Below are 24,323 nucleotides of genomic sequence, written 5' to 3' on the forward strand. Positions count from 1 at the left end.
TCTGTAGTATGTGGTGTAGTGGTTAAGAGCGGTGGTTTGGAGCGGTAGACTCTGATCTGGAGAACCAGGTTCAATTTCCCACTCCTCCACGTGAGCGGCGGAGGCTAATCTGGTGAACCCGGTTGGTTTCCCCACTCCTACACATGAAGCCATCTGTAGAAAGTTGGCATATAAAAACCACCTCCTCCTCCTCCTCCTCCTCCTCCTCTTCCTCTTCTTCTTCTTCTTCAACTGTAGTAGACCAGTAACACCTTAAAGACCAACAGCTTTTGTTGCATTTATTTTGTGAGGTAGAGCTCATATCTTCAGGTAGATGAAGGGATGTATGAATGCATTTGAAGAAGAGATCTCTGTCTCATGAAAGCTTGTGATGGAATCAATTGTGTTATTATTTAGGGTGTCCTGCTAGATTCAAGTCCTGTGGGGCACCTTTGAGACCAGCAAGATTTCCGGGGTATGAGCTTTTGAGTCAAAGCTCCCTTTGTCAGATACAGCAGATACCAATGAAGGGTGCAAAAGTCCCCCTAGGTTTGCCCACTTTTTAGAAGAACTTGGCGGGCACCATGAAACGTGTTGGTGGGTACTGTGTGGTGCTCACAAGCACTACATTTGGGATACGGGGTCTATAGCTTAGTAGTAGAAATATGCAGCAAATCTCAGGTTCAAACTCTGGAATGCCCTGCTTAAAGAGGTCTTAGGGTTAGTCAAGAAGACATTGTGTCTTATAATGTCTAGGGGAACCCTTGGCTTCACAGATTTATATTGAAAGGAGCCAGTGTGGTGGAGTGGTTAGGAGCGGTGGACTCTAATCTGGAGAAGCAGGTTTGATTCCCCAGTCCTCCACATGAGCTGCGGACTTTGATCTCTTGAACTGGGTTGGTTTCCCCACTCCTACACATGAAGCCAGCTGGGTGACCTTGGGCTAGTCACAGTTCTCTCCGAACTCTCCCAGCCCCACCTATCTCACAAGGTGCCGTTTGTGGGGGGAGGAAGGTAAGGAGATTGTAAACTGGTTTGATTCTCCTTAAAAGGTAAAGAAAGTTGGCATATAAAAACCAATTCTTCTTCTTCTTCTTCTTCTTCTTCTTCTTCTTCTTCTCCTTCTTCTCCTTTTTTTAATTCTTCTTGATAGTAAAAAAAGATCTTTTCCATAAAACCTATGACATAAAAGACCTATGATGTAAAACTTTCAAAAAGGGGAGTAAATTACTCAGCAAGTTACATTCCCTATCTATTTTGTTACCAACGTCCCTTATCAGGAAGAATGTGGAACCTTCTAACGAAAACTGTAAGCAGCTTCTTAAGAAATGTGTGATTTTGTTCTTTAAAAGATACAGAAAAGAATCCAGTCTATCCAATTAGGATTTCTCCCAACATACAAAATTTCCATCCTGGGAAGTGTCCAAAAAACCTTCATGATACAAGACAGATGCTAAAGGAGATGATGCTCTAGCAATAAGAGGGGCATATTGATCCCAACCCATTAAAATCTTCTTACTAAAGATATCGTCTTGATTTAGCTCGACTCCTCTTCCAGACAAGATGTTTTCAGGGAACCACCAAAGCGTCTTGTTATTTTTTTCTGTATAAAATTGATATAGCCCAGTATTCCATAATGTACAGTCATAGCTTTCTAGAAGAAGGTTTTTCTCTACCACGTAAGGGAGACTCAAACTAGCTTACAATCGCCTCCCCTTCCCCTCCCCACAGCAGACACCCTGTGAGGTAGGTGGGGCTGACAGAGTGTGACTTGCCCAAGGTCGCTCTCCTTCCCAAACCCTGCCCCCCACAGGCTCCACCCCCAAACCGCCAGGTATTTCCCAAGCCGGAGCTGGCGATCCTATCTGCATAGGGCTATTGATTGTGGATGTTTCTTTCCCCCCTTCCCTGAGAATTTCCTAATGTGCCCAAGAATAGTGACTATCTTTACCTTCCCTGCCTCCCTGAAGTCGTTTAGATGTCTCGTTATTGAAAAACCGTCTCACCGCTCAGAAGCGCAAATCAATGGAAAGTTGATTTGCAAAAGGCGAAACGCCGTTTTCTGTCCAGCGGCTCGTGGGTAATTTATGAAACAACCCAACTAATTTGGAACGCTCAGTTGATGGTTCCTCTCTCTTAGGGCTGTTCCAAAAATTGTTCCAGTGGTTAATATACTTTTCTCTCACTTTCAATGCTAACAAGATGAATAATGTGGTGTTAGGGCTAAATTACTTTTCAAAGCTCCACCGTACGTATTAGAGAACATTTTCTTAATCTGCTTTGGATACAGAGTAACTACTATAGATTTCTTACCTAAGAGAAACGGTGATTGCTTCTACCTGAAAAAGAAATTAACAGCATGGGAAAGTTACATGAGCAAATTTTCTTACTGTAGGAGGCACGATGTTGGAGAGGAAAGCAACAATTTTTCATGTCCTAAACCTTTCATTACTTGCAGTATAATCCTAAAAAGAAGAAGAGTTGGTTTTTGTATGCTGACTTTCTCTGCCACAAGGCAGAATCAAACCAGCTTACAATAACCTTCTCTTCCCTTCCCCACAACAGACACCCTGTGAGGTAGGTGGGGCTGAGAGAGATGTGACTAGCCCAAGGTCACCCAGTTGGCTTCATGTGGAGGGGTGAGGAAACCAACCCGATTGGAGTCAGCTGCTCATGTCCTGGGCAATTGGCAAGCCTATTTGCATATCAGACCATAACAGCTGGGTTGCCAGGGACTTGCTGGCAACCAGCGGGGGATGTGGGGTGGGGAACCTACTGGCAGCAAACTCCCTAGGCCTCTGTCACCCGCAATATGTCGTCGTCACTTTCAGAGCACACCAAAGGTGATGTCATCACATTGCCAGCGACATGGGGGCGCCCCAAAACTCTGATCGAAACGAATTTTCAGCATAGAGTTTTTGACCCAAATATAGGGTTTGCCACTTGTGGGAGGTTTTGGGAGCAGAGCCTGAGTAGGGCGGGATTTGGGGAGGGGAGGGACTTCAATGCTATACAGTCCAATTGCCAAAGAGGCCATTTTCTCCAGGGGAACTGATCTCTATCGGCTGGAGATCAGTTGTCATACCAGGAGATCTCCTGCTACTACCTGGAGGTTGGCAGCCCTACCCAAATACCAGAGTGTCCTCATGTTGCCGGTGATGGGATGCCATTGCTTGTGGTGCCCGCTGGAAATGACGTCGGCGCATTGCTGGCGACAGAGGCCTAGGCCACGGTTTCCTGTTGGTAAGACCCCTTGCTAGCTGGCTGAACGGCGGTGTGGGGAGGGGTCCCAAAGCAGGAGATCCCCCCCCCAGCAGGGACTGGTATCCCTAATGACAGCAGATTACGCGGTTAACAATAATGCAGTAGAAACAATATACAATGAACAATGCAATAAAATCAGCATACATATACAATAAAACGGGACTACAAAATTAATGTGGCTTCCTGGAGGCACCTGGCTGGCCACTGTGTGGACAGACTGCTGGACTTGATGGGCCTTGGTCTGATCCAGCAGAGACTTTCTTATGTTCTTACATTCTTGAAGAAGTCAGCAACGCTAAATAGCCCAGAGGTCTGATTCAGCACAAGTCGTCGTCTTGTATTCCAAAGTAGAGTTCTTGGGTCTGCAGAACAATGCAACAGTTTGCATTTATTATTAAAGTGAGTCCTTAAAACATTTAGCGGCAGCAATTCAACATGTCTAAAAAAATTGAACAGTGAGGGTATTTGGCAGTGCTTATGTTGGCATTTTAATGAGCTGGCAGCCTGTAGAATTTCAGGGCCTGTAAATGAGGATTGCAAATGTTTCCCATTTCTTCATAGAAGGGAAACAGGAGATAACCAAGTACTTTCTCATTCTGTCTGAGGAGAGGTCGCCCATCTGTGGAAAGATTCGGAGTCTTTTCCTGAGAGACATTTGCGCAAAGATTATATTGTGCCTGGCCTTCTCTAGAATCAGCATGGAATTGTCTACCAGATAAATAGGGTTGCCAAACGCCAGTGAACCAAGTATCCCTGAGGGGAACAGATTAAGCATGGAGTCTGGTGTATCCAACATTATAAGAAATGAAAATTAGAGATGAAGAAAAATGTTTTGGAACGGGACTGATGAAGGACTCCAAAACGGGGTTATCTCGAGAAAAAAACCAGTCTCCTCCTCCTGGAACTCCCTGCTTCAGTAAAGCACATGTGCAACCTGGAAAAGAATAAAAACTGTCAATTGGGACACTTTTTTGCACTCATGTGGAATTTAATAGTGAACTAATTACTACTGCATGGTTGAATGTTCCACGGATTAATAGCATTAGTTTGATTATTAATAAGATTCTTTATCGTGAGCATTTCACTGTGTAGATTTTTTGATGTGCATACTTTTGTAACCTATGGCTGTATTAGCTTTTTGATGATATAATTGTGGTTTGTGTGAGCGCTTCCGTGTCAGAATTTGTTTCAGCCGCCAGGTACTAGCTGGAGATCTCCAGCTATTATAACTGGTCTCCAGCCAATAGAGATCAGTTCTCCTGGAGAAAATGGCCACTTTGGCAATTGGACTCTATGGCACTGAAGTCCCTCCCCTAACCCTGTCCTCCTCAGGCTCTGCCCCCAAAACCTCCCGCTGGTGGTGAAGAGGGACCCGGCAATCCTACAGATAAAGCCATTCCTGAATTGCACCTCCACCTGCAGTCTTAAGTAGATACTGGTGATGAATGGTGGGTGCAGCCACAAAAATGGCTGCTGCAGGAGGTGGCGCCAACCACAAAATGGCTGACAAAGCTTACTGTTGATAACATACAAAATGTACAAAATATAAATCACCAATAGACCATACGCATTTCGACCTCTTGTGTCACATCTGGAAACCTAAATTTTTTGGACCAGATGCTTGTGTGAGCAAATTAACATGCTGAGAGACTGATGATTGGTGTTATTTACATCTAGCTACCCAGGATATAAGGTTTACATATTTCTGATACCAGCGTGGTGTAGTGGTTAAGAGCGGTGGTTTGGAGTGGTGGAGTCTGATCTGGAGAACCAGGTTGGATCCCCCGCTCCTCCACAGGAGCGGCGGCGGCTAATCTGGTGAACTGGGTTTGTTTCCCCACTCCTCCACACAAAGCCAGCTGGGCGACCTTGGGCAAGTCACAGCTCTGTTAGAGCTCTCTCAGCCCCACCTACCTCACAGGGTGTCCATTGTGGGGAGGGGAGGGGAAGGTGATTGTAAGCCAGTTTGAGTCTCCCTTAAGTAGTAGAGAAAGTCAGCATACAAAAACTATTTCTTCTTCTTCTTCTTCTTCTTCTTCTTCCTTGTAAAGTGCTTTGGACTCCATGGCATTGAAGTCCCTCCCCTCCCCAAACCTCGCCCTCCTCAGGCTCCATCCCCAAAACTTCCTGTCAGTGGTTTCAGGTACCCAGCTCAAGGTTGACTCAGCCTTCCATCCCTCCAAGGCTGGTAAAATGAGTACCCAGCTTGCTGGGGGTAAAGGGAAAATGACTGGGGAAGGCACTGGCAAACTACCCCGTAAACAAAGTCTGCCTAGTAAACGTTGGGATGTGACATCACCCCATGGGTCAGGAATGACCCGGTGCTTGCCCAGGGGACCTTTACCTAATCACTTCATGGGGATAGGATTGCCAACCTATGGGAAAGAAAAAATGGTGGAGACATACTTGGGAGTCATGTTTAGTCATGCCATCCTACCATGCGACTGTTGCATCTTTGGAAACACGTCTCCCGCCCTGCTCCGTGTTGGTTCAACGGCAGATGGACTTTTGTCGAAGTCAACGACAAAAACTTGGCGCTCATCTTCATGCCGCCGGAATCAAGCCGCTGGAACGCTCCAGCCCTCCATTCTCAGAGGAGAAAGGCACGCCGTAGATTTACAGCTGAGCATCAGGAGGACAAAATCACTGAAGTGCTCTGCCGATTTCTGGCAAGCGACACATTTTTTAAACTGTCATTAGCCTAAACGAAGACTGGAAGCAGAGCCTTTCCCTCAATGTCCTGCCAAGCCACCGCATGAGAAGTCATGTTCTGAATGCCTCATTGGCTTTAAAAGGCAAATGAATGAACGTGGCGGGTTCTTTTTTGCAGAAAATTATATCTTCCCCCGAGGCAGAGGCTGGGATGCATCCCTGCTTCTCTGCTTGCTTGACTTACCCAGAGCTCTACCAAGCTGATGCCCCGTCCTGAGCCTCTCGGTGCATTTAGACGTGAGGAATTTGTCCTTGCAGCTAGAGCCTTAAATGCATCCCGAGAAAAAGCTTCCGTTCGGCTTGGAGAACTTTGCTTGTGAACCGCGCTATGCCACTGCTGAAGAAGAGCCTTGGGGCCTCGCTGCTGCGGAAGGGAAATCAGGGGCCCGGAAGATCCAAAGTCAAAGCTCAAGTGTACCGAGCGTGGGGAATGTCCTAGGCTATTTCCTGAGTCAGTGGTTTTCTAACAGTGCGCCTGGAGATCATCAGCCATGGTGCTGAGCATTTGCCCACCCAAAAAACTGCCTGCCGTCCTGTTTGAATGAGAGATGTGCAAAAAATCCAAAGACAATGGTCTTTTATGCATGGGAATTAAATGTTGGGCTTGATGGTCTCTTGACCTACACATTTCTGATTCGAATTCTCAGAATCCTGTGCATCCTCCCCCCCCACATTTGGGGGGGTTACCCAGGGGTTGGGGGGTGAGCAAGGGAGCACTAGATCTTAGCCTTAGCTGCCTCTCTCTTCATTTTTATTTGTATTTTTCACAATTTAACAATAAACCATCATGTCAAAAGAAAGAAAAATGGTGGAGGGCAGCCAGAGAAGAAGAAGAGGAGGAGGAAGAGGAGGAAGAGGAGGAAGAGGAAGAAGTGGAAGAGGAAGAAGAGTTGGTTTTTATATTCTGACTTTCTCTACCGCTTAATGCAGAATCAAACCAGCTCACAATCACCTTCCCGTCCCCACAACAGGCACCCTTTGAGGTAGGTGGGGCTGAGAGAGCTCTAAGCGAGCTGTGACTAGCCCAAGGTCACCCAGCTGGCTTCATGTGTGGGAGTGGGGAAACAAATCAAGTTCACCAGATTAACGTCCGCCACTCATGTGGAGGAGTGGGGAATCAAACCCGGTTCACCAGTTCAGAGTCCACTGGTCTAAACCACCGCTGTTAACCACTAACTCCACATGGCTGCTTACCTCTCCGGTATCAATGGCTTCCCGGGGCTTCATGGAGGGGATGGCTGAAGGCTGGCTGGCTGGCTGGAGGAGTGAGAGGAGGAAACATGAGAATGGGGATGTGAGCAGACGTGGGTAGAGAGATCCGCCCTTTGGTGCGGGTAACGGCGATGATTTGACATGGGTTGATCTTGGAGAAGAACTAAGGATCACTTTAAAAGAGCATTGGGAAGACCCGGAGAGAGTGCAGGGTGGGCGCGAGGTCAACTCCGAGGGATGGAAAACTCATGTGTAACTCCCAGGAACAACCGAGTCAGTCTGGAAGCGAGTCCCAGTACCCCTGCATAAAAGACCATCGCCTGTTCCATCTTGGAATTTATTTATTTATTTGGATTTGTATCCCGTTCTCAATCACCGGCCAAGGCAAACGGTGGCGGCTCTGTGGGGAAGTACCTGCTCTACATGCCCAAGGAACCATGGAAACCATAGAGTTTTCAGAGGCGATTGCTAGAGCCTCTGCAGCACTTCCAGGTTCACCCGGAAGTGATGATCACTTCCCCCACTCTTGACCTGGCCCTCTTCCACCCACCGACCAGCTGAGGGTTGGTGGGCAGCCTGGTCGATTTGCCCAATACTGGGGAATTGGTCAGTCTAGAAATGGGTGACCCCCCCCCCCCGGCCTCTGAAGCATCCCAAAACCAGTAGGTTGCAAATCCAGGGCTCACTTCTGCCCGCAGAAACCTGCAGGGCATTCATTGGCCTTGCATCTGTGTCACTGAAAGCAATATTGTAGCCCAAGGGTTTTCCTTAAAAGCAGTAGGGGAGGGGCTGTGGCTCAGTGGCAGAGCATCTGCTTGGCATGCAGAAGGTCCCAGGTTCAATCCCCAGCGTCTCCAGTTAAAGGGACCAGGCAAGTAGGTGATGTGAAAGACCCTGGAGAGCCGCTGCCGGTCTGAGCAGACAATACTGACTTTGATGGACTGAGGGTCTGTTTCAGTATAAGGCAGCTCCGTGTGTTCATGTGTTCAACAAAACAAAACTATTTCCCAAACGGGATACAAATCCAAATAAATAAATAAATTCCAAGAATATTCAGTATTCTATATTTCGGTCATTCTATATTCTGTCAGCACAGAAAGACCTGAGGGAACCCTGAGACATCAGCAGGAGGCACGATCTGTTGTTTCTGGTAGAAAGACAAACCGGGGGTGAGGGGGGGGATATGAAAAGCTTTAATCTGATGGCCATGCAGATTAATGACCTCAACGTCTTGACTGACGGACCATCTGCCATCGAAAATTTGAAATAGCTGACTAAGCTGAGATATTTCAGGCGAACGAAGGCGTCAGCCGTGGCGAACGGACATGGCTCTCGCTGGCAAATAGGGTTGACCGGACGGCTGCCGGGATGCTTTAATCTGGTTTCGGCCCCTCTTTCCTCTGGGCGATTCTGATATAAAGATCTGAACAGAGAGACAGCGTGGTGTGGAGAACAGCGTGCTCGAGTAGGATTTGGGAGGCCTAGGCTCGCATCTCCACCCTGCCGTGGAAGCTTGGTGGGTGACCTCGAGCCAGTCACACACTCTCTGCTTGACCTACGTCACAGGGGTGTTGTTAGGGTTGCCAGGCAAGAGCGGCGATCACGTGTGTGCGTGGCCGCGCGCATGCGATGATGGTTGCGGTTACGTTATGGCCGTTAGTGCTGTGACTTGGTTGAACCTCCAGGTGGTGGCTGGAGATCTCCCGCTATTACACCTGATCTCCAGGCAACCGAGCTCAGCTCACCTGGAGAAGGTGGACTCTATGGCACGGTACCCCACTGAAGTCCCGCCCCTCCCCAAACTTCACCCTCCTCAGGCTCCACCCCCCAAAGATCCTGGTGTTTCCCAACCTGCAGCTGGCAACCCTAAGACAATGGCTGCTTTGGTAGGGGGACTCTATGAACATTGGTATCTATTATGTAATGATCACAATGTGGAATGTATTGGAGAAAACCGGGCTTTTATGCCAATAAAGGTAGTGATTGATTGACAACCGGGCTTGTTTTGAGACCTTTCATGACTCACTTTAGTCATTTGTAAGCTAGCTTAGTTAGATATAGGAATGCACAATAGTTATTAAATACATGTTTATAAATACAGACACTACTTGTTGGTACTGATTATTTTGATTTTTTGTGTATAACCACCTGGAGAAAACCCTTGCTGGATCAGACCGAGGCCCATCAAGTCCAGCAGTCTGTTCACACAGCAGCCAATCAGGGGCCTCCAGGAAGCCCACAAACAAGACGACTGCAGCAGCACCGTCCTGCCTGTGTTCCACAGCACCTAATATATTTGGCATCTTTGTAGTCTTTGTACGATCGTTGTAGTCTGGAGGTCAATTATCATCTCAGATCTCCAGGTCCTACCTGGACGTTGGCAACCCTCCCTTATAGGCTCATTTGGTTTTTCTCTCTACTTTTTCTCCATCCCATCGGGCCAGACGGTAGGATTTAGAACTGTAGGGGAAAAAAGCTTTTGCTACTTTGGCACAAATCCAGCAAGCATTCGCTGATCAAAGGAAACTGACGGGATGGATCATCTTAGCATCCACTCTCGATATGCTTTAAGTATAGCTCACTTCAAGGCTAGATCTGAGCCCTTCTAAGAATTGTTTTGTACACCCTGAGAATACAGCCTACTCCAGGAGCCAGTCTTTCTTTCCAAGGTCTTTGTAAATAAGTGTCACATCTGTATAGATTCCAGGATGAAGGCAGGGAAGAAATTGCTCAAGGAGGAAGGAAGAGAGAGAGGGAGAATTGCCACTGAACTGCACCTAAAGCGACTGCAGAAGAGATCTGAGCAGGTCCTGCTGAGATGAAACATCTTGCATTGTACAGAGAATCAAAAGCCGGAAATTGGTGGGGGGGGCCTTAGATGACATGAAAAGAGACCCCAAGGGCCAGCATCAGGTCCAGCATCCTGTATCACATTGTGACCAATCAGTTGCCCTCGATCAGGATTTCCCAGCATGGTGCCCATAGAATCGTAGAGTTGGAAGGGACCACCAGGGTCATCTAGTCCAACCCCCTGCACAATGCAGGGGAAATTTCCAAACTACCTCCCCCCACACCCCCAGTGACCCCTACTTCATGCCCAGAAGATGGCCAAGATGCCCTCCCTCTCATCATCTGCCTAAGGTCATAGAATCAGCATTGCTGACAGATGGCCATCTAGCTTCCTGCTTAAAAACCTCCAGGGAAGGACAGCTGACCACCTCCTGAGGAAGCCTGTTCCACTGAGGAACCGCTCTAACTGTTAGAAAATTCTTCCTAATGTCTACACGGAAACTCTTTTGATTTAATTTCAACCCATTGGGTCTGGTCTGACCTTTTGGGGCAACAGAAAGCAACTTGGCGCCATCCTCTGCATTGCAGCCCTTTCCTGGTGCCTGCCAAGTGTTTTTTAGAAAGTGGGTGGGGCCATTGAGTTCTTTTGCCCAGTAAGGCTTCTGATTGGCTACAGGAGATTTGATTGGCTGTGCACATTTTTAAAAATGTTGCTTTGGCAACAGGTGCCACCTCAGCACAAGGATTTTTACTGGGTGACCAATGGTAGGCTATGCCATTTTGTGGCTGCATCCACCAAGTTGTGTCTCAGTTCTTAAGGTGCCCGCAGGCTCAAAAAGATTGGGGACCCCTGCCCTAGAGGGCCAAAAATGCAATTCAGAGGTCAAGGCTTCCTTTAATGTTTCTTCTAGTGCTGATATTCAGACGTAATCCTGCAGTCACTTATGGTTATGGAACCAGCTGCCAATATGCCTGAAGCCTAGGGTTGCCAGCTGCCAGGTAGTGGCTGGAGATGTCCTGCTAATTCAACTGATCTCCAGCCGATAGAGATCAGATCACCTGGAGAAAAATGGCCGCTTTGCAATTGAACTCTATGGTATTGAAGTCCCTCCCCTCCCCAAACCCCGCCCTCTTAAGGCTCCGCCCCCAAAATCTCCCGCCGGCTGCGAAGAGGGACCTGGCAACCCTATTGAAGCCAGAATAAGGACACCTGTCCCTAATCCTCCTCAGGGGTAGACATAGGGTTGCCAACCTCCAGGTAGTGGCTGGAGATCCCCTGCTATTACAACTGATCTCCAGCCGATAGAGATCAGTTCCCCTGGAGAAAATGGCCACTTTGGCAACTGGATTCTATGGCATTGAAGTCCCTCCCCTCTCCAAACCCTGCCCTCCTCAGGCTCCGCCCCCAAAACCTCTCACCAGTGGTGAAGAGGTCCCTGGCAACCCTACCTACTTCTAGGGTTCCCAGGTGGCTTGGAATGGTGAGCTGCAGCATGATGGGACGATTTACCACTCAAATGGGGGTTTGAGTGGCAAATCATCCCGTCGCGCTGCAGTGCTTCCGGAAGTGACGGGATTGTGTTGCTCGCGGCCACGCACGTGCGATCCCCGCCCCCAAAATCTCCTGCCAGAGGAGGGAAGGACTTGGCAACCCTACCTACCTCTCGGGGTTGTTGAGAGGGGGAAAAATGAGAACAGGATGAACTGGGTACACCACCCCAAGCTCGGTGGAAGGAAAATATCAAAATGTACTAGATGGGTTGGAGAGCAGACTATAATGTTAGCAAGTTATATCTGCTTTCATAGAAGCCATCAGCGATGTCAGGGGAAAAAATCTTCCAAACCTGCGGCTCACAAGAAGCTTTGAGATAGTTTAAGATCTCTTCAAATTAAGATGTGTCCTGTGTACCGAAAAAACAGATAAGACAAGGTTACAACGAATGCCTGTGAAATTTAAGGCGGTCTTCATTGTGCAGATTATGCTTTTCTACTGCACTGTTCTCCAATGTTGCAATCCGGTTTTTATCACTCTGTTTATTGTACCAAATATAATGTTCCCCGGCATTGTTCTTGAGTCGTCTAATCCTGCTTTATTGTCTGTGGTATTGTTCGTGGAGGGTTTTTTTTTTGGTGCACTGTTCTCTAATTTTGTTGGTTGTGTTGTTCAGTCTTGGAGAGAAAGGTGGACTTGAATGGAAATAAATAAATGAGCAGCAAATACTGTGTCTGTGGGGATGAAAACAAGACGAGAGCATGTCATATTCTTTGTTGGGCACATTTCCTGAACTGACCCAAATTCCCCAAGTAGCAGAAGTTCTAGGGGCAGCATTAGGGTTGCCTGCCTCCCTCTTTGCCACCAGTGGGAGGTTTTTGGGGCAGAGCCTGATAGAGTTGCCAACCTCCAGGTACAAGCTGGAGATCTCCTGTTATTTCAACCGATCTCCAGCCGACAGCTATCAGTTCCCCTGGAGAAAATGCCTGCTTTGGCAATTGGACTCTATGGCATTGAAGTCCCTCCCCAAAGCGCGCCCTCCTCAGGGTCTGCCCCCCAAACCTCCCGCTGATGGTGAAGAGGGACCTGGTAATCCTAGGCAGCTTTGGCAGATCTACTTTCCTTTGGGTAAAGGATCACTGGAAGTTTAGGGATACATTCATGCTTCTGATGAAGGAGGCTTTCGTTCCTGAAAGCTTCGTTTGTCTTTAAGATGCTTTGAAACCCTGTGATGGCATGCATGACTGAATCATGGCTAAATAAAAATGTGTATGATCCCAGCTATTCATCTGGTCCTCCTCCTCTTCTCTTCTCATGCAGAATGTGATGAAGGAATGGCTGAAGGTCATTTGTGGTTACCTGTGATGTATAAATGCAAGCACATGGTTTAACTGTAGCTATTTTTCCTTCTGCTAACTGGAATCCTAAAGTAGGGTCTTTTATGCACAGCTGTTTCACTCGGCGTCACCCCTCCGACGACGTCAGGTCTTTGTGTTGATTATGCGTGCCGTTTCTGACCGTCACAGGTCGCCTCGCTCTCCCCCTCTGTTTCCCCATGATTTGCCCTTGTTTTCAGAGACCTGTTTTATCTCAGATGTGAAAACGTGGGGAAACGCAGGGGGAAAGCGAGGTGACCTCTGACGGTCGGAAACGGCATGCATAATCACAACAAAGACCTGAAGTCATTGGAGGGGTGACGGCGAGGGAAACAGCCACGCTTAAAAGACCTAAGAATGAACGCAGGATAAGGATCTTGGTTTTTAATGGAATTCTGGTTAAGTGCCCATCCTTGTACGTTATGGGCCCCTGGAGTTTGTCTTAAACCACCATTTCTTTGTGTGAGAAGGATGGGAGGGGGAGAGACAGGTGTATGCACACGAGCCAGTCACAAACCAGATCCACACCTATTTTTATTTAACTGTGATTAAGTTGGCCATCGGAAAACAGCCTTTGTTATTTCAGCTGCAGCAGACAACACAGCTTCTCCCCTGGAATTTGTCATGTTTACGTCATTTACAAATACACGTAGTGTGCACAGCGGAAAGAAATTATTCCTAGAAGCAGATAGCACACCTGCCAATTGGGCATCACAGCCCAAGAAAGAGAGAGGCAGGGGTCCCCAGCCTTTTTGAGCCTCTGGGCACCTTTGGAATTCTGGGAGGGGTCATGGCTCAGTGGTAGAGCATCTGCTTGGCATGCAGAAGGTCCCAGGTTCAGTCCCCGGCATCTCCAATTAAAGAGGCATTATCTGATATAAAAGAACCCTACCTGAGACCCTGGAGAGCCGCTGCTGGTCTGAGTAGACAATACTGACTTTGATGGACCAAGGGTCTGATTCAGTATAAGGCAGCTTCATGTATTCATGTGTTCAGGCCTTCCAGTTAGAGTGGTTCCTCAGTGGAACAGGCTTCCTCAGGAGGTGGTAAGCGCTCCCCTGGAGGTTTTTAAGCAGGCTAGATGGCCATCTGTCAGCAATGCTGATTCTATGACCTCAAGTAGATCATGAGAAGGAGGGCATCTTGGCCATCTTCTGGGCATGGAGTAGGAGGTCACTGGGGTTGTGGGGGTGGAGGTAGTTGTGAATTTCCTGCATTGTGCAGGGGGTTGGACTAAATGACCCTGGTGGTCCCTTCCAACTCTATGCTTTTAAGCCCCTTGAGGATGGAAATGATTGGAGATTGCCTGTAATAAGGTGGCTGTGTTGTCCGCAGTGGCTAATATGATTTGGAAAGATTTTTGTATCTGCCGATATGGCCTGCTGTCAGAAGGATGTGGTTCAATGGGGATCCAGAGCAGTGCATTTCAATCTTCATTTCCGTTGCACGGAAAAACATGATCATTATATTACAAGTGGCGCAAACAACAACGGATGACACTGTGAAACGGTTACGGCTGTTAGCGCCAACAGGGGATGAATGGCTGACAGACAACAGGTTGTCACACTTGATGCAGCTCACGGCTAGTTTTCTTCTCCCCCCCCCCCTTTTCCACAGGCTGGACGAAGTTTGCTCGGTTGACAAGAGCGCTGACGAACAGCCGGAGCACTCTGCAACAGCTGACGCCGATGAACAAAGCTGAGGTGGTCCATAAACACTCGAGATTAGCCGAAGTAAGTGTGGGACAGGGTCTGTCCAGCCTAAGTGTCAAATAGGAAGAGAGAATCGCAACAGATGGAAGAAGAAGAATCAGCCCACCTTTCGGGTGTAAAAGTACCATATTCTCCTTTCCTGTAGGTGTAAAGAGTATTTGAGATCAGGGGAGTAGGGGGAGTGGGAAGGGATGTTGATACCTAAACAGATTGCCTTGTTGGTTCTGGGCCAGTGTGATGTAGTGATTAAGAGCGGTGGTCTCTAATCTGGAGAACCGGGATTGATTCCCCACTCCTCCACATGAGCAGTGGACTCTAATCTGGAGAACCAGGTTTGTTTCCCCACTCCTATGCATGAAGCCAGCTGGGTGGCCTTGGGCTAGTCACAGTTCTCTCTGAACTTGTTCAGCCTTACCTACCTCACAAGGTGTCTGTTGTGGGGAGCAGAAGGGAAGGTGTTTGTAAGCCGGTTTGATTCTCCTTAAATGGTAGAGCAAGTCGGCATATAAAAACCAATAATTCTTCTTCTTCTAAGGTAGGCGCATCATGAAAAGATGGCTACTGTCAGAACTACAAGAGTTGGGGGGGGGCTAGTGGGTCTGGCATGGTTAGACTGATGCTGGGACTCGGGGGGGGGGCACTTCACCCCATAGATAGCGCAGAGGACACTAGGGGGTAACAGCACACTAACAAAGGGCTTGCCCAGGCCTTTCATTTCATATAAAAGTTTTTTATTCTGTGTTGCTTTATGTTCAAATAGTTAGTCCATGTGCCTTCAAACCTGGCTCATGGCTCACACCTTGTATATGGTGTCCAGCTGCTCAGGATAAAAAGGCTTTTATATATTTTTTACCTGGTACAACGTTTGTGTATATGTCAGGATGTGTACTGTAAAACTGTGTATGTAGGGACCACTCAGGGAGGCCTGTAAAAGGCCGAAATACTTCTGGTCAGATTTTGGTCATTTTATGATAGGGTTGCCAGATCCCTCTTTGCCACCAGTGGGAGGTTTTTGAGGTGGAGCCTGAGGAGGGCGGGGTTTGGGGAGGGGAGGGACTTCAATGCCACAGAGTCCAATGGCCAAAGCGGCCACTTTCTCCAGGGGAACTGATCTCTATCAGCTGGAGATCAGTTGTGATAGCAGGGGATCTTCAGCTAGTACCTGGAGGCTGGCAACCCTATTTTATGTACTAACATCAACTGTTATGTGTTGGTAATATTTGTTACTATGTTTGTGCATTTTAAGAAGCCTGCATTTTGGCCCTGTGTTTTTAAATACCTTTGTGCACAATATATAATAAAAAATAGACCCCTGTAATAGATAATAACTTTTTCATGTCTGTTGTTTCAGGTTCTCCAGCTGGGCTCCGATATTCTTCCTCAATACAAGCAAGAAGCCCCAAAGACTCCACCGCATATCATCTTACACTACTGCGCTTTTAAGACCACCTGGGACTGGGTCATCTTAATCCTCACATTCTATACGGCGATCATGGTCCCTTACAACGTGTCCTTCAAGACAAAGCAGAACAACATTGCGTGGCTGGTTCTGGATAGCGTGGTGGATGTTATTTTTTTGGTGGACATTGTGTTGAATTTTCACACGACCTTTGTCGGACCTGGAGGAGAAGTCATCTCTGACCCCAAACTCATCAGGATGAACTATCTGAAAACGTGGTTCGTGATTGACCTCTTGTCATGTTTACCTTATGACATCATCAATGCCTTTGAGAACGTGGACGAGGTAAACCAACTCCGCCTGTGTGACCCTCCTGGATTGCTTGGGGGGGGGGGGGCATGGCTCAGTGGTAGAACATCTGCTTGGCATGCAGAAGGTCCCAGGTTCAATCCCCGACATCTCCAGTTAAAGGGACTAGGCAAGTAGGTGATGTGAAAGACCCCTGCCTGAGACCCTGGAGAGCCGCTGCCGGTCTGAGTTGACAGTACTGACTTTAGGGTTGCCAGGTCCCTCTTCACCATCGGTGGGAGATTTTGGGGATGGAGCCTAAGGAGAGCAGGGTTTGGGGAGGGGAGGGACTTCAATCCTATAGAGTTCAATTGCCAGAGCAGCCATTTTCTCCAAGTGAACTGATCTCTTTTGGCTGGAGATCAGGTGTAATAGCAGGAGATCTTCTGCTATTACCTGGAGGTTGGCAACCCTAACTGACTTTGATGGACCAAGGGTCTGATTCAGTAGAAGGCAGCTTCATGTGTGGGAGGGGCCATGGATCAGTGGTAGAGCCTCTGCTTGGCATGCAGAAGGTCCCAGGTTCAGTCCCCGGCATCTCCAGTTAAAGGGACTAGGCAAGTAGGAGATGTGAAAGACCTCTGCCTAAGTCCCTGAAGAGCCACTGCCGGTCTGAGTAGACAATACTGACTGATGGACCAAGAGTCTGATTCAGTAGAAGGCAGCTTCATGTGTGTTCATGCTTTGCTGCTGTTGCTGCTGCTTCCCATGTCCCTATCTTAGATTACGAATGAGCTGATAACGGTTTTTTGCATTTCTTTTTTATTACGTATATTGTCATTGTCATTAGTTTGAGTTTGTCTGGGGAATGCCACAGCTCACTGGAAGAGGGAGGGGCTGTGGCTCAGTGGTAGATCATTTGCTTGGCATGCAGAAGGTCCCAGGTTCAATCCCCGGCATCTCCAGTTAAAGGGATCAGGCAAGTCGGTGATGTGAAAGACTTCTGCCTGAGACCCTGGAGAGCCGCTGCTGGTCTAAGTAGACAGTACTGACTTTGATGGACCAAAGGTCTGATTCAGTATAAGGCAGCTTCGTGTGTATGGGGACGTGCTGTCAAGTCACAACTTACTTACGGTGACCCCAGGGAGGAGCTTTCAAGGCAAGTGAGAAACAGAGGTGGTTTGCCATTGCCTTCTGCAAAGTCTTCCTTGGTGGTCTCCCATCCAAGTACCAGCCCTGCTTAGCTTCGAAGACCTGACGAGATCATATCCTTCACCACCCTGAAAACTGAATGTGCCGTGCCCCCATTTTCTCTGGCATGCATAACCCCGAGTGATCACATTGATACATTCTTCGGCATGGAAGATGAGCTGAATTTTAAGTGGCTTGGGGCTTGTGCAGTTAGTGGCACTCAGCATACTGTCTGGTTGGTTCAAGTTACTGGGTTCTTGGGATGACTTATTCCCTGGGACCATCACTGGCAGGCCTTACATAATATAAAATTTAACATCGGTGACATATCAAGTGTACATAGTGCTTTGTTGCTTGCGCAGTCAGCGGCATTTGTCACTTGGTGGCATTCATCATGTTGGCGTGCTCAGAACTTACTAGATCGAGATAGCGTTCCCAGGCAGTAGTGCGAGAGCCAGACTACAGGATATGATTTTTTTTAAAGAGTTGGGTCCTGTTTCCCGAAAACTGCACGAAATGGCTTCTGTTAAAAAAAAGAGAGAGAGAACCCAAATGGTCTCAGAATGGGCCCTGCAGGAGGAATGGGCCCCGAGGGGAAGGGGTTCCCCTCCCCTTGTTCAAGGGGAGGGGCTGTGGCTCAGTTTGTAGAGCATCTGTTTGGCATGCAGAAGGTCTCAGGTTCAATCCCCGGCATCTCCAGTTAAAGGGACTAGGCAAGTCGGTGATGTGAAAGACCCCTGCCTGAGACCAGTCACCTTTTCTTATGTTCTTAAACGCGTAGTTAAACTGTGGAACTCCCTGCCCCAGGATGTGGTGATGTCTGCCAACTTGGAAGGGAAGTGGACTTGTTCATGGAAGAGAGGGCTATCCATGGCTACAAGTCAACATGGATACTAGTCGTGATGTATGCCTATTCTCTCCAGTATCAGAGGAGCATGCCGGTTCTATTAGGTGCTTTGGATCACAGGCAGGATAATGCTGCTGCAGTCGTCTTGTTTGTGGGCTTCCTAGAGGCGCCTGGTTGGCCACTGTGTGTTCAGACTGTAGGATTTGATGGGCCTTGGTCTGATCCAGCATGGCTTTTCTTATGTTCTTGGAAGGCTTTAAGAGGGGTGTGGACATGTTCATGGAGGAGAGGGCTATTCATGGCTACTATTCAAAATGGATACTAGTCATGATGCATACCTATTCTTTCCAGGATAAGAGGAGCATTCCTGTTATATTAGATGCTGTGGAACACCGACAGGACAATACTGCTGCAGTCGTTTGTCGGCTTCCTGGAGGCACCTGGCTGGCCCACTTCGTGAAAAGACTGCTGGACTTGATGGACCTTGGTCTGACCCAGCATGGCTTTTCTTGTCTTTCTTATGAACCTTTTCTTATGTTTTCTTATGTTTCTTATGTACCTTTCTCAAGGCAGCTCCTCTGGGGCGTTTTGCTCAGAAGGAAATCATGCTGTTCCGTATCTACCTGCTCCCCTACGATCAATGCTTCTGTTTGTAAATAATGGGGTATTGCAAGACTCCTCAAAAAAGTGCTCAGAGCTCTAACCTTGCAGTGAAATTGACTGGGAATGAGCTGTTCCTGGATCTTCCTATGTCGAAGAGAACTGGGAAGCAGCATGCAGACTGGAGAAGTCAAAAATTAAAACTTAAAGGAGAAGAGAACTTGATTAAATCTACCTGACATCAGCAATGTCCCAAGAAAGCTCTTCAGGCATTGGTGGTTCTTTCAATTTGACAAGGAATGAATGTACTTAGTTAGGAGATTTATACTCTGCCTTTCTGCATTTAACCAAAAATGGCACATGAAACTGAAAAAAAAAATTTATAATCTAAAACTAGCACCTAACAGCAGCTGAAATTTAAAATAAGCCATTTTTGGCTTATGGTGAATTACTCAGCAAGAATGTCAGCACAGTGTCTAGATCAGGGGTGTCAAACATACGACCCAGCTGTTTCAAAACATAGCTCAGCGCCTGCATAGAAGAAAGCTGACTTCTGTGCAGTACCAGAGTGTTCATAAGTATGCAGCTACAGGGATATGCAGGAAAGAAATGATGGATCGGCAGCCCCCTGATAATTTATTGCTAGAGAATTTGAGAAGCTGCTAAGCTCTGAAGAATGGCACCATAACATATTTGCCCAAATGCAAAAAGAGACATAAGGAGCAGAAAATCAGGACTGTCCACGGGGCTCATAGTTGACATGTACGATAACATTATTAATCAAGAAAAAAAAAGAAATCACATTTCTAACCTTTTCTGATCACCTAGAGATAAGTTCTGCTCTCCACAGGTGACTAAGCAAAGGACTAGGTTCAGGTCTGACTGAGATCAGAGAGACCAATTGTCAGTGATTTCTCTTGCGGATTTTGATGGACGGGGAACGTGGGGCCACTTCATTTCCCCAGTAGCAGCATGAAAAAACTCCACGCACTGATGGCTCTCCGAATGCTGCGGCAAGCCTTACAAATGAGACGGGAACACAATTAGCCCTGTAGCGCTCCCATTTACTATAATTTACTGAAAGTGTTACGTTTCCTAAAGCCCTTGGATTGACGGTTTATGAGCGCTGATCCCCGAGTGTGACGAAGAGGGGGGATGAATTGATGACGATAATAAGAACGTAGCCGAAGTACTGAGCAGTGAAACCCACAAAGCACAATTTTGTGGATTTATTTGCCCGGCTAATAACCATTAGCATCGTTGTCTGTTTTGTTAAAAGTGATGGGTTTTATCCTGCTGCTCAGCTTAGCTGACACAGCCAGGCAAGGAGTCTTCGTCTAATGCAAGAGGCCACGTTGCAGAGGAAGGCTCTCTAGCCTGGAGCTAGGGTTGCCAAGCCCCTCTTCCCCACCGGCAGGAGGTTTTTGAGGCAGAGCCTGAGGAGGGTGGGGTTTGAGAGGGGAGGGACTTCAACGCCATAGAGTCCAATTGCCAAAGCGGCCATTTTCTCCAGGTAAACTGATCTCTTTCGGCTGGAGATCAGTTGCAATACTAGGAGATCTCCAGAAAGTACCTGGAGGTTGGCAACCCTACCTGGAGCTAGGGCTGCCAACTCCAGTTTGAGAAATTCCTGGAGAGCAATTCCTGGGAAGGGCAGAGTTTGGGAAGGGCAGGGAGCTCAGCGGTGATAGGATGTCACTCTAGGAATTGCATTTCTCCTAGACTCTATGGCAGTGGTTCCCAAACTGTGGCAGCTTCAGAGGATGGACGGACTGTATGGAACAACATACCTACTGAGGTCCCTCCCCAGACTCTACCCCCAAAGCTCCAGGAATTTGCCAACCTCGAATTGGTACCCTAAGATGCAACATAGAATCCAGCAGTTAAACGAATCAGCGAATCCATCTTAGGGTGTTCATGTGAAGAACCAGTGTCATGAGTTGGTATTGGAGAGCACCTAGCAGGAAGTCGATGGCTGACCCCTGGTCCAGTTGCTTCTCTATTGCTTCCTGTCCTCTTACAGATAATAACAAAGAAGGAACAACATGGTGTAGTGGTTAAGAGTGGAGGATTCTAATCTGGAAATCGGGTTTGATTCCCCACTCCTCCACATGAGCAGCGGGCGCTAATCTGGTGAATCAGGTTGGTTTCCCCACTGCTCCACATGAAGCCTGCTGGGTGACTTTGGGCTAGTCACAGTTCTCTCCGAACTCCCTCAGCTCTGCCTACCTCACAAGGTGCCTGTTGTGGGGAGGGAAAGGGCAGGTGATTGTAAACTGGTTTGAGACTCCCCAGAAGGTCGGACCAGAACCAATGGGTTGAAAATAAATCAAAAGAGTTTCCGTCTAGACATTAGGAAGAATCTTCTAACAGTTAGAGTGGTTCCTCAGTGGCTTCCTCGGGAGGTGGTAAGCTCTCCTTCCCTGGAGGTTTTTAAAAAGAGGTTAGATGGCCATCTGTCAGCAATGCTGATTCTATGACCTTAAGTAGATGATGAGAGGGAGGGCACCTTGGCCATCTTCTGGGCATGGAGTAGGGGTCACTGGGGGTGTAGGGGGGAGGTAGTTTGGATTTTCCTGCATTATGCGGGGGTTGGACTAGATGACCCCGGTGGTCCTTTCCAACTCTGTAATTCTATGATTCTTTTAAGGTAGAGAAAATCAGGGTATAGAAACCAACTCTCCTCCTCCTTCTTCTCACCCTCTCTTTGAATGGCAGAGGGGTATGGGCCCAGAGGGAAAGGGAAGACAAAGAGATGTTTCCCGTGGGGGAGGCTACTGATAAGAATTTGTCCATTGGCTTGTACAGCCAGGTCTAGCACTACCCTTGAGGAAAGGATATGGCTCCAGTGCCTTGAAACCTTTGCCTGCTCATGGCTGGAGAACTCCGGGGAATCGCTGCCCTTGCTCACCATTGCTCAGCTGGTCGATGGTCAGAAACAGGCCAGACAAATCGTGTGAGTGTGTTCTCCCTGCGTGATGACACAACTTCTGGCGCAATCCAGAAGTGACAGCATCACCCCGGTGGCGACACTCTAGCACTCGGCCCCAAACTCTATGGAAACAGTAGAGTTTTGGGGAGAATGCTAGAGTGTTGCCCATGCACGATGCCATCACTTCCGGCCCGGGGCATGCCAGAAGTTGTGTCATCGCATGGGGATGATGATAGCGTGCCCCACCCCCGGTAAATTCCCGCCATCTCCCATCTCCCGCTGGTTAAGTGCAGTGGTTAAGAGCAGTGGTTTGGAGCGGTGGACTTTAATCTGGAGAACTGGGTTTGATTCCCCACTCCTACACATAAAGCCAGCTGAGTGACCTTGGGCTAGTCACAGCTCTCTTCAAGCTCAGTCCCACCTACCTCACAGGGTGTCTGTTGTGGGGGGGGGAGGGTGATTATAAGCAAGTTTGATTCTTCCTTAAGTGGTAGAGAAAGTTGGCATATAAAAGCCAACTCTTCTTCCTCTTCTTCTTCTTCTTTGCCACTGACATTTCCTCTCCTTTGTCGCTTTCAGGTGAGAGGACTGTTTCCTCATCTGCTCACCCTGGGATTGAATCCCTAAATCCTTAAAGACAGTTGAAAATTCCTAGCCACATAATGACACAGGCACCAGCGAAGTTTCTGTCTATTTTGGGGCAGTCTTTACGTCAGTAAATGTACAGAAAGCTATCACCTGTCTGTGCTGTGCTGGGAAGAAAATATTAAAAAGACAAGATGGAATAAATATTCTGTGGCATGCCCGGGTTGGGGAGGCGAAGAAAGGAATGTTAGTTTATCCACATTGCTGAAAAGTAGTCCGCCCCACCATAAAAGTTAGCAGTATTACCCCAAGGATAAAGCTGAGCCCGAAGGGTTTATTTACAGTGTCTCAATTTATGCAAGATTTATAACTGATTATTTAGGCAATTGGATATTGAATTTTAATTACCCTTCTCACACATTCCCCCTCCGTCCTTTCAAACATACTGTATATATTAGCGGGGAAACAGATGTTGGGCGTACGTTATTGAAATTCAAATCCTTTGTGAGAGACACAGTAATGAACGCTGGGTCGAATTGAGGGCTTGTTCCATCTCTGAAGCTTTAGGGGGGGAGCTTTGAGGCCTCTTCTCTCCCCCACCCCCCCGCACCTCCCTTTAATGCTGGGGAGAAAAAAGAGAAGAGAAAAGACAGGTTTTTGCTCAGGAAACAAGGGAAGTGAAGTAATCCTTTCGGACACTGACTAGAAGATTGCTGACGGCAGCAGTACAGATTTGTAACATTTAAGTAGGTGCGCAGCCGGGAATTGGGGATGGTGGAGAAATGGCATAATTCATTGAACATTCTCCAGAATGATAATCTGAATAGAGAACAGGGAGAGCGGCATTTCTCAGGCCGCTGTGCAATCTTGTAACATGGTCTACGATCCCATCTCATACATACAATTATAAAACAATAGTTCTGAAATATGATGTTACTGGTTTGTTGTGTTATACAGGTGTTATGTATTGTTTTATTTCACTTGCTAGACACCTAAAAAAAATAATAGAAGGAAACTGCAGCCAAGAAATCAGAGGGAGATGGAGACTGGGAAGGGCAGCCATGAAGGAGCTAGAAAAGATTCTGAAGTGTAAGGATGTGTCACTGTCCACCAAGATGAAGTTAATTCATACCATCGTATTCCCTATTACTATGTATGGGTGTGAAAGCTGGACATTGAAGAAAGTTGATAGGAAGAAAGTAGATTCCTTTGAAATGTAGTGTTGGAGGAGAGTGTTACGGATACCGTGGACTGCCAAAAAAACAAATCAGTGGTTTCTAGGTCAAATCAAGCCTTAACTGACCCTAGAAACTGAAATGACTAAACTGAGGCTGTCCTATTTTGGTCACATTATGAGAAGACAAGAGTCATTGGAGAAGACAGTCATGCTAGCAAAAGTGGAAGGCAGCAGGAAAAGAGGACGACCCGACAAGAGATGGATTGACTCAATAAAGGAAGCCACGGCCCTCAATTTGCAAGACCTGAGCAAGATAACCATCTTCAAGTACTTGAAGGGCTTCAAGTACTTGGTGCCGAGTTGTTTTCTGTTGCCCCAGAAGGTCGGACCAGAACCAACAGGTTGAAATGAAATCAAAAGCGTTTTCGGCTAAACATTAGGAAGAACTTCCTGACAGAGCAGTTCCTCAGTGGAACGGGCTTCCTGGGGGTGGGGGTGGGTGGTCTCTTTTTCCCTGGAGGTTTTGAAGCAGAGGCTAGATGGCCATCTGACAGCAATGCTGATTCTGTGAACTTAGGCAGATCATGAGACGGAGGGCAGAAAGGGTTGCACCAGTGTTTGACTCTCATGGCCCTTTTTTTCATGCCAAGGGTAATGCCAATTGCCACTTTGGGGGCAGGAAGCAATTTCCTCCAGGCCAGATTGTCCAGAGATCCTAGAGGATTTCCCCCCATCTTCTGGCTATGGAGTAGATCACTGGGGTGTGT

General features: G+C 47.6%; 1 protein-coding gene across 2 annotated transcripts in view; it reads left to right on the top strand.

Annotated features, from left to right (window-relative positions):
* Nucleotides 1-24,323, top strand: part of KCNH5 (potassium voltage-gated channel subfamily H member 5) — a 203,195-nt gene that overhangs the window by 34,344 nt on the left and 144,528 nt on the right. For both annotated transcript variants that reach the window (XM_056851652.1, XM_056851653.1), the window contains 2 exons: nucleotides 14,443-14,558; nucleotides 15,889-16,281. In XM_056851652.1, coding sequence (XP_056707630.1) covers nucleotides 14,443-14,558; nucleotides 15,889-16,281 — 509 coding nt within the window. The remainder of the gene's footprint in view (nucleotides 1-14,442; nucleotides 14,559-15,888; nucleotides 16,282-24,323) is intronic.

This window comes from Euleptes europaea, chromosome 6 (assembly GCF_029931775.1).
Source record: "Euleptes europaea isolate rEulEur1 chromosome 6, rEulEur1.hap1, whole genome shotgun sequence".
NCBI classification, from domain to species: Eukaryota; Metazoa; Chordata; class Lepidosauria; order Squamata; family Sphaerodactylidae; genus Euleptes; species Euleptes europaea.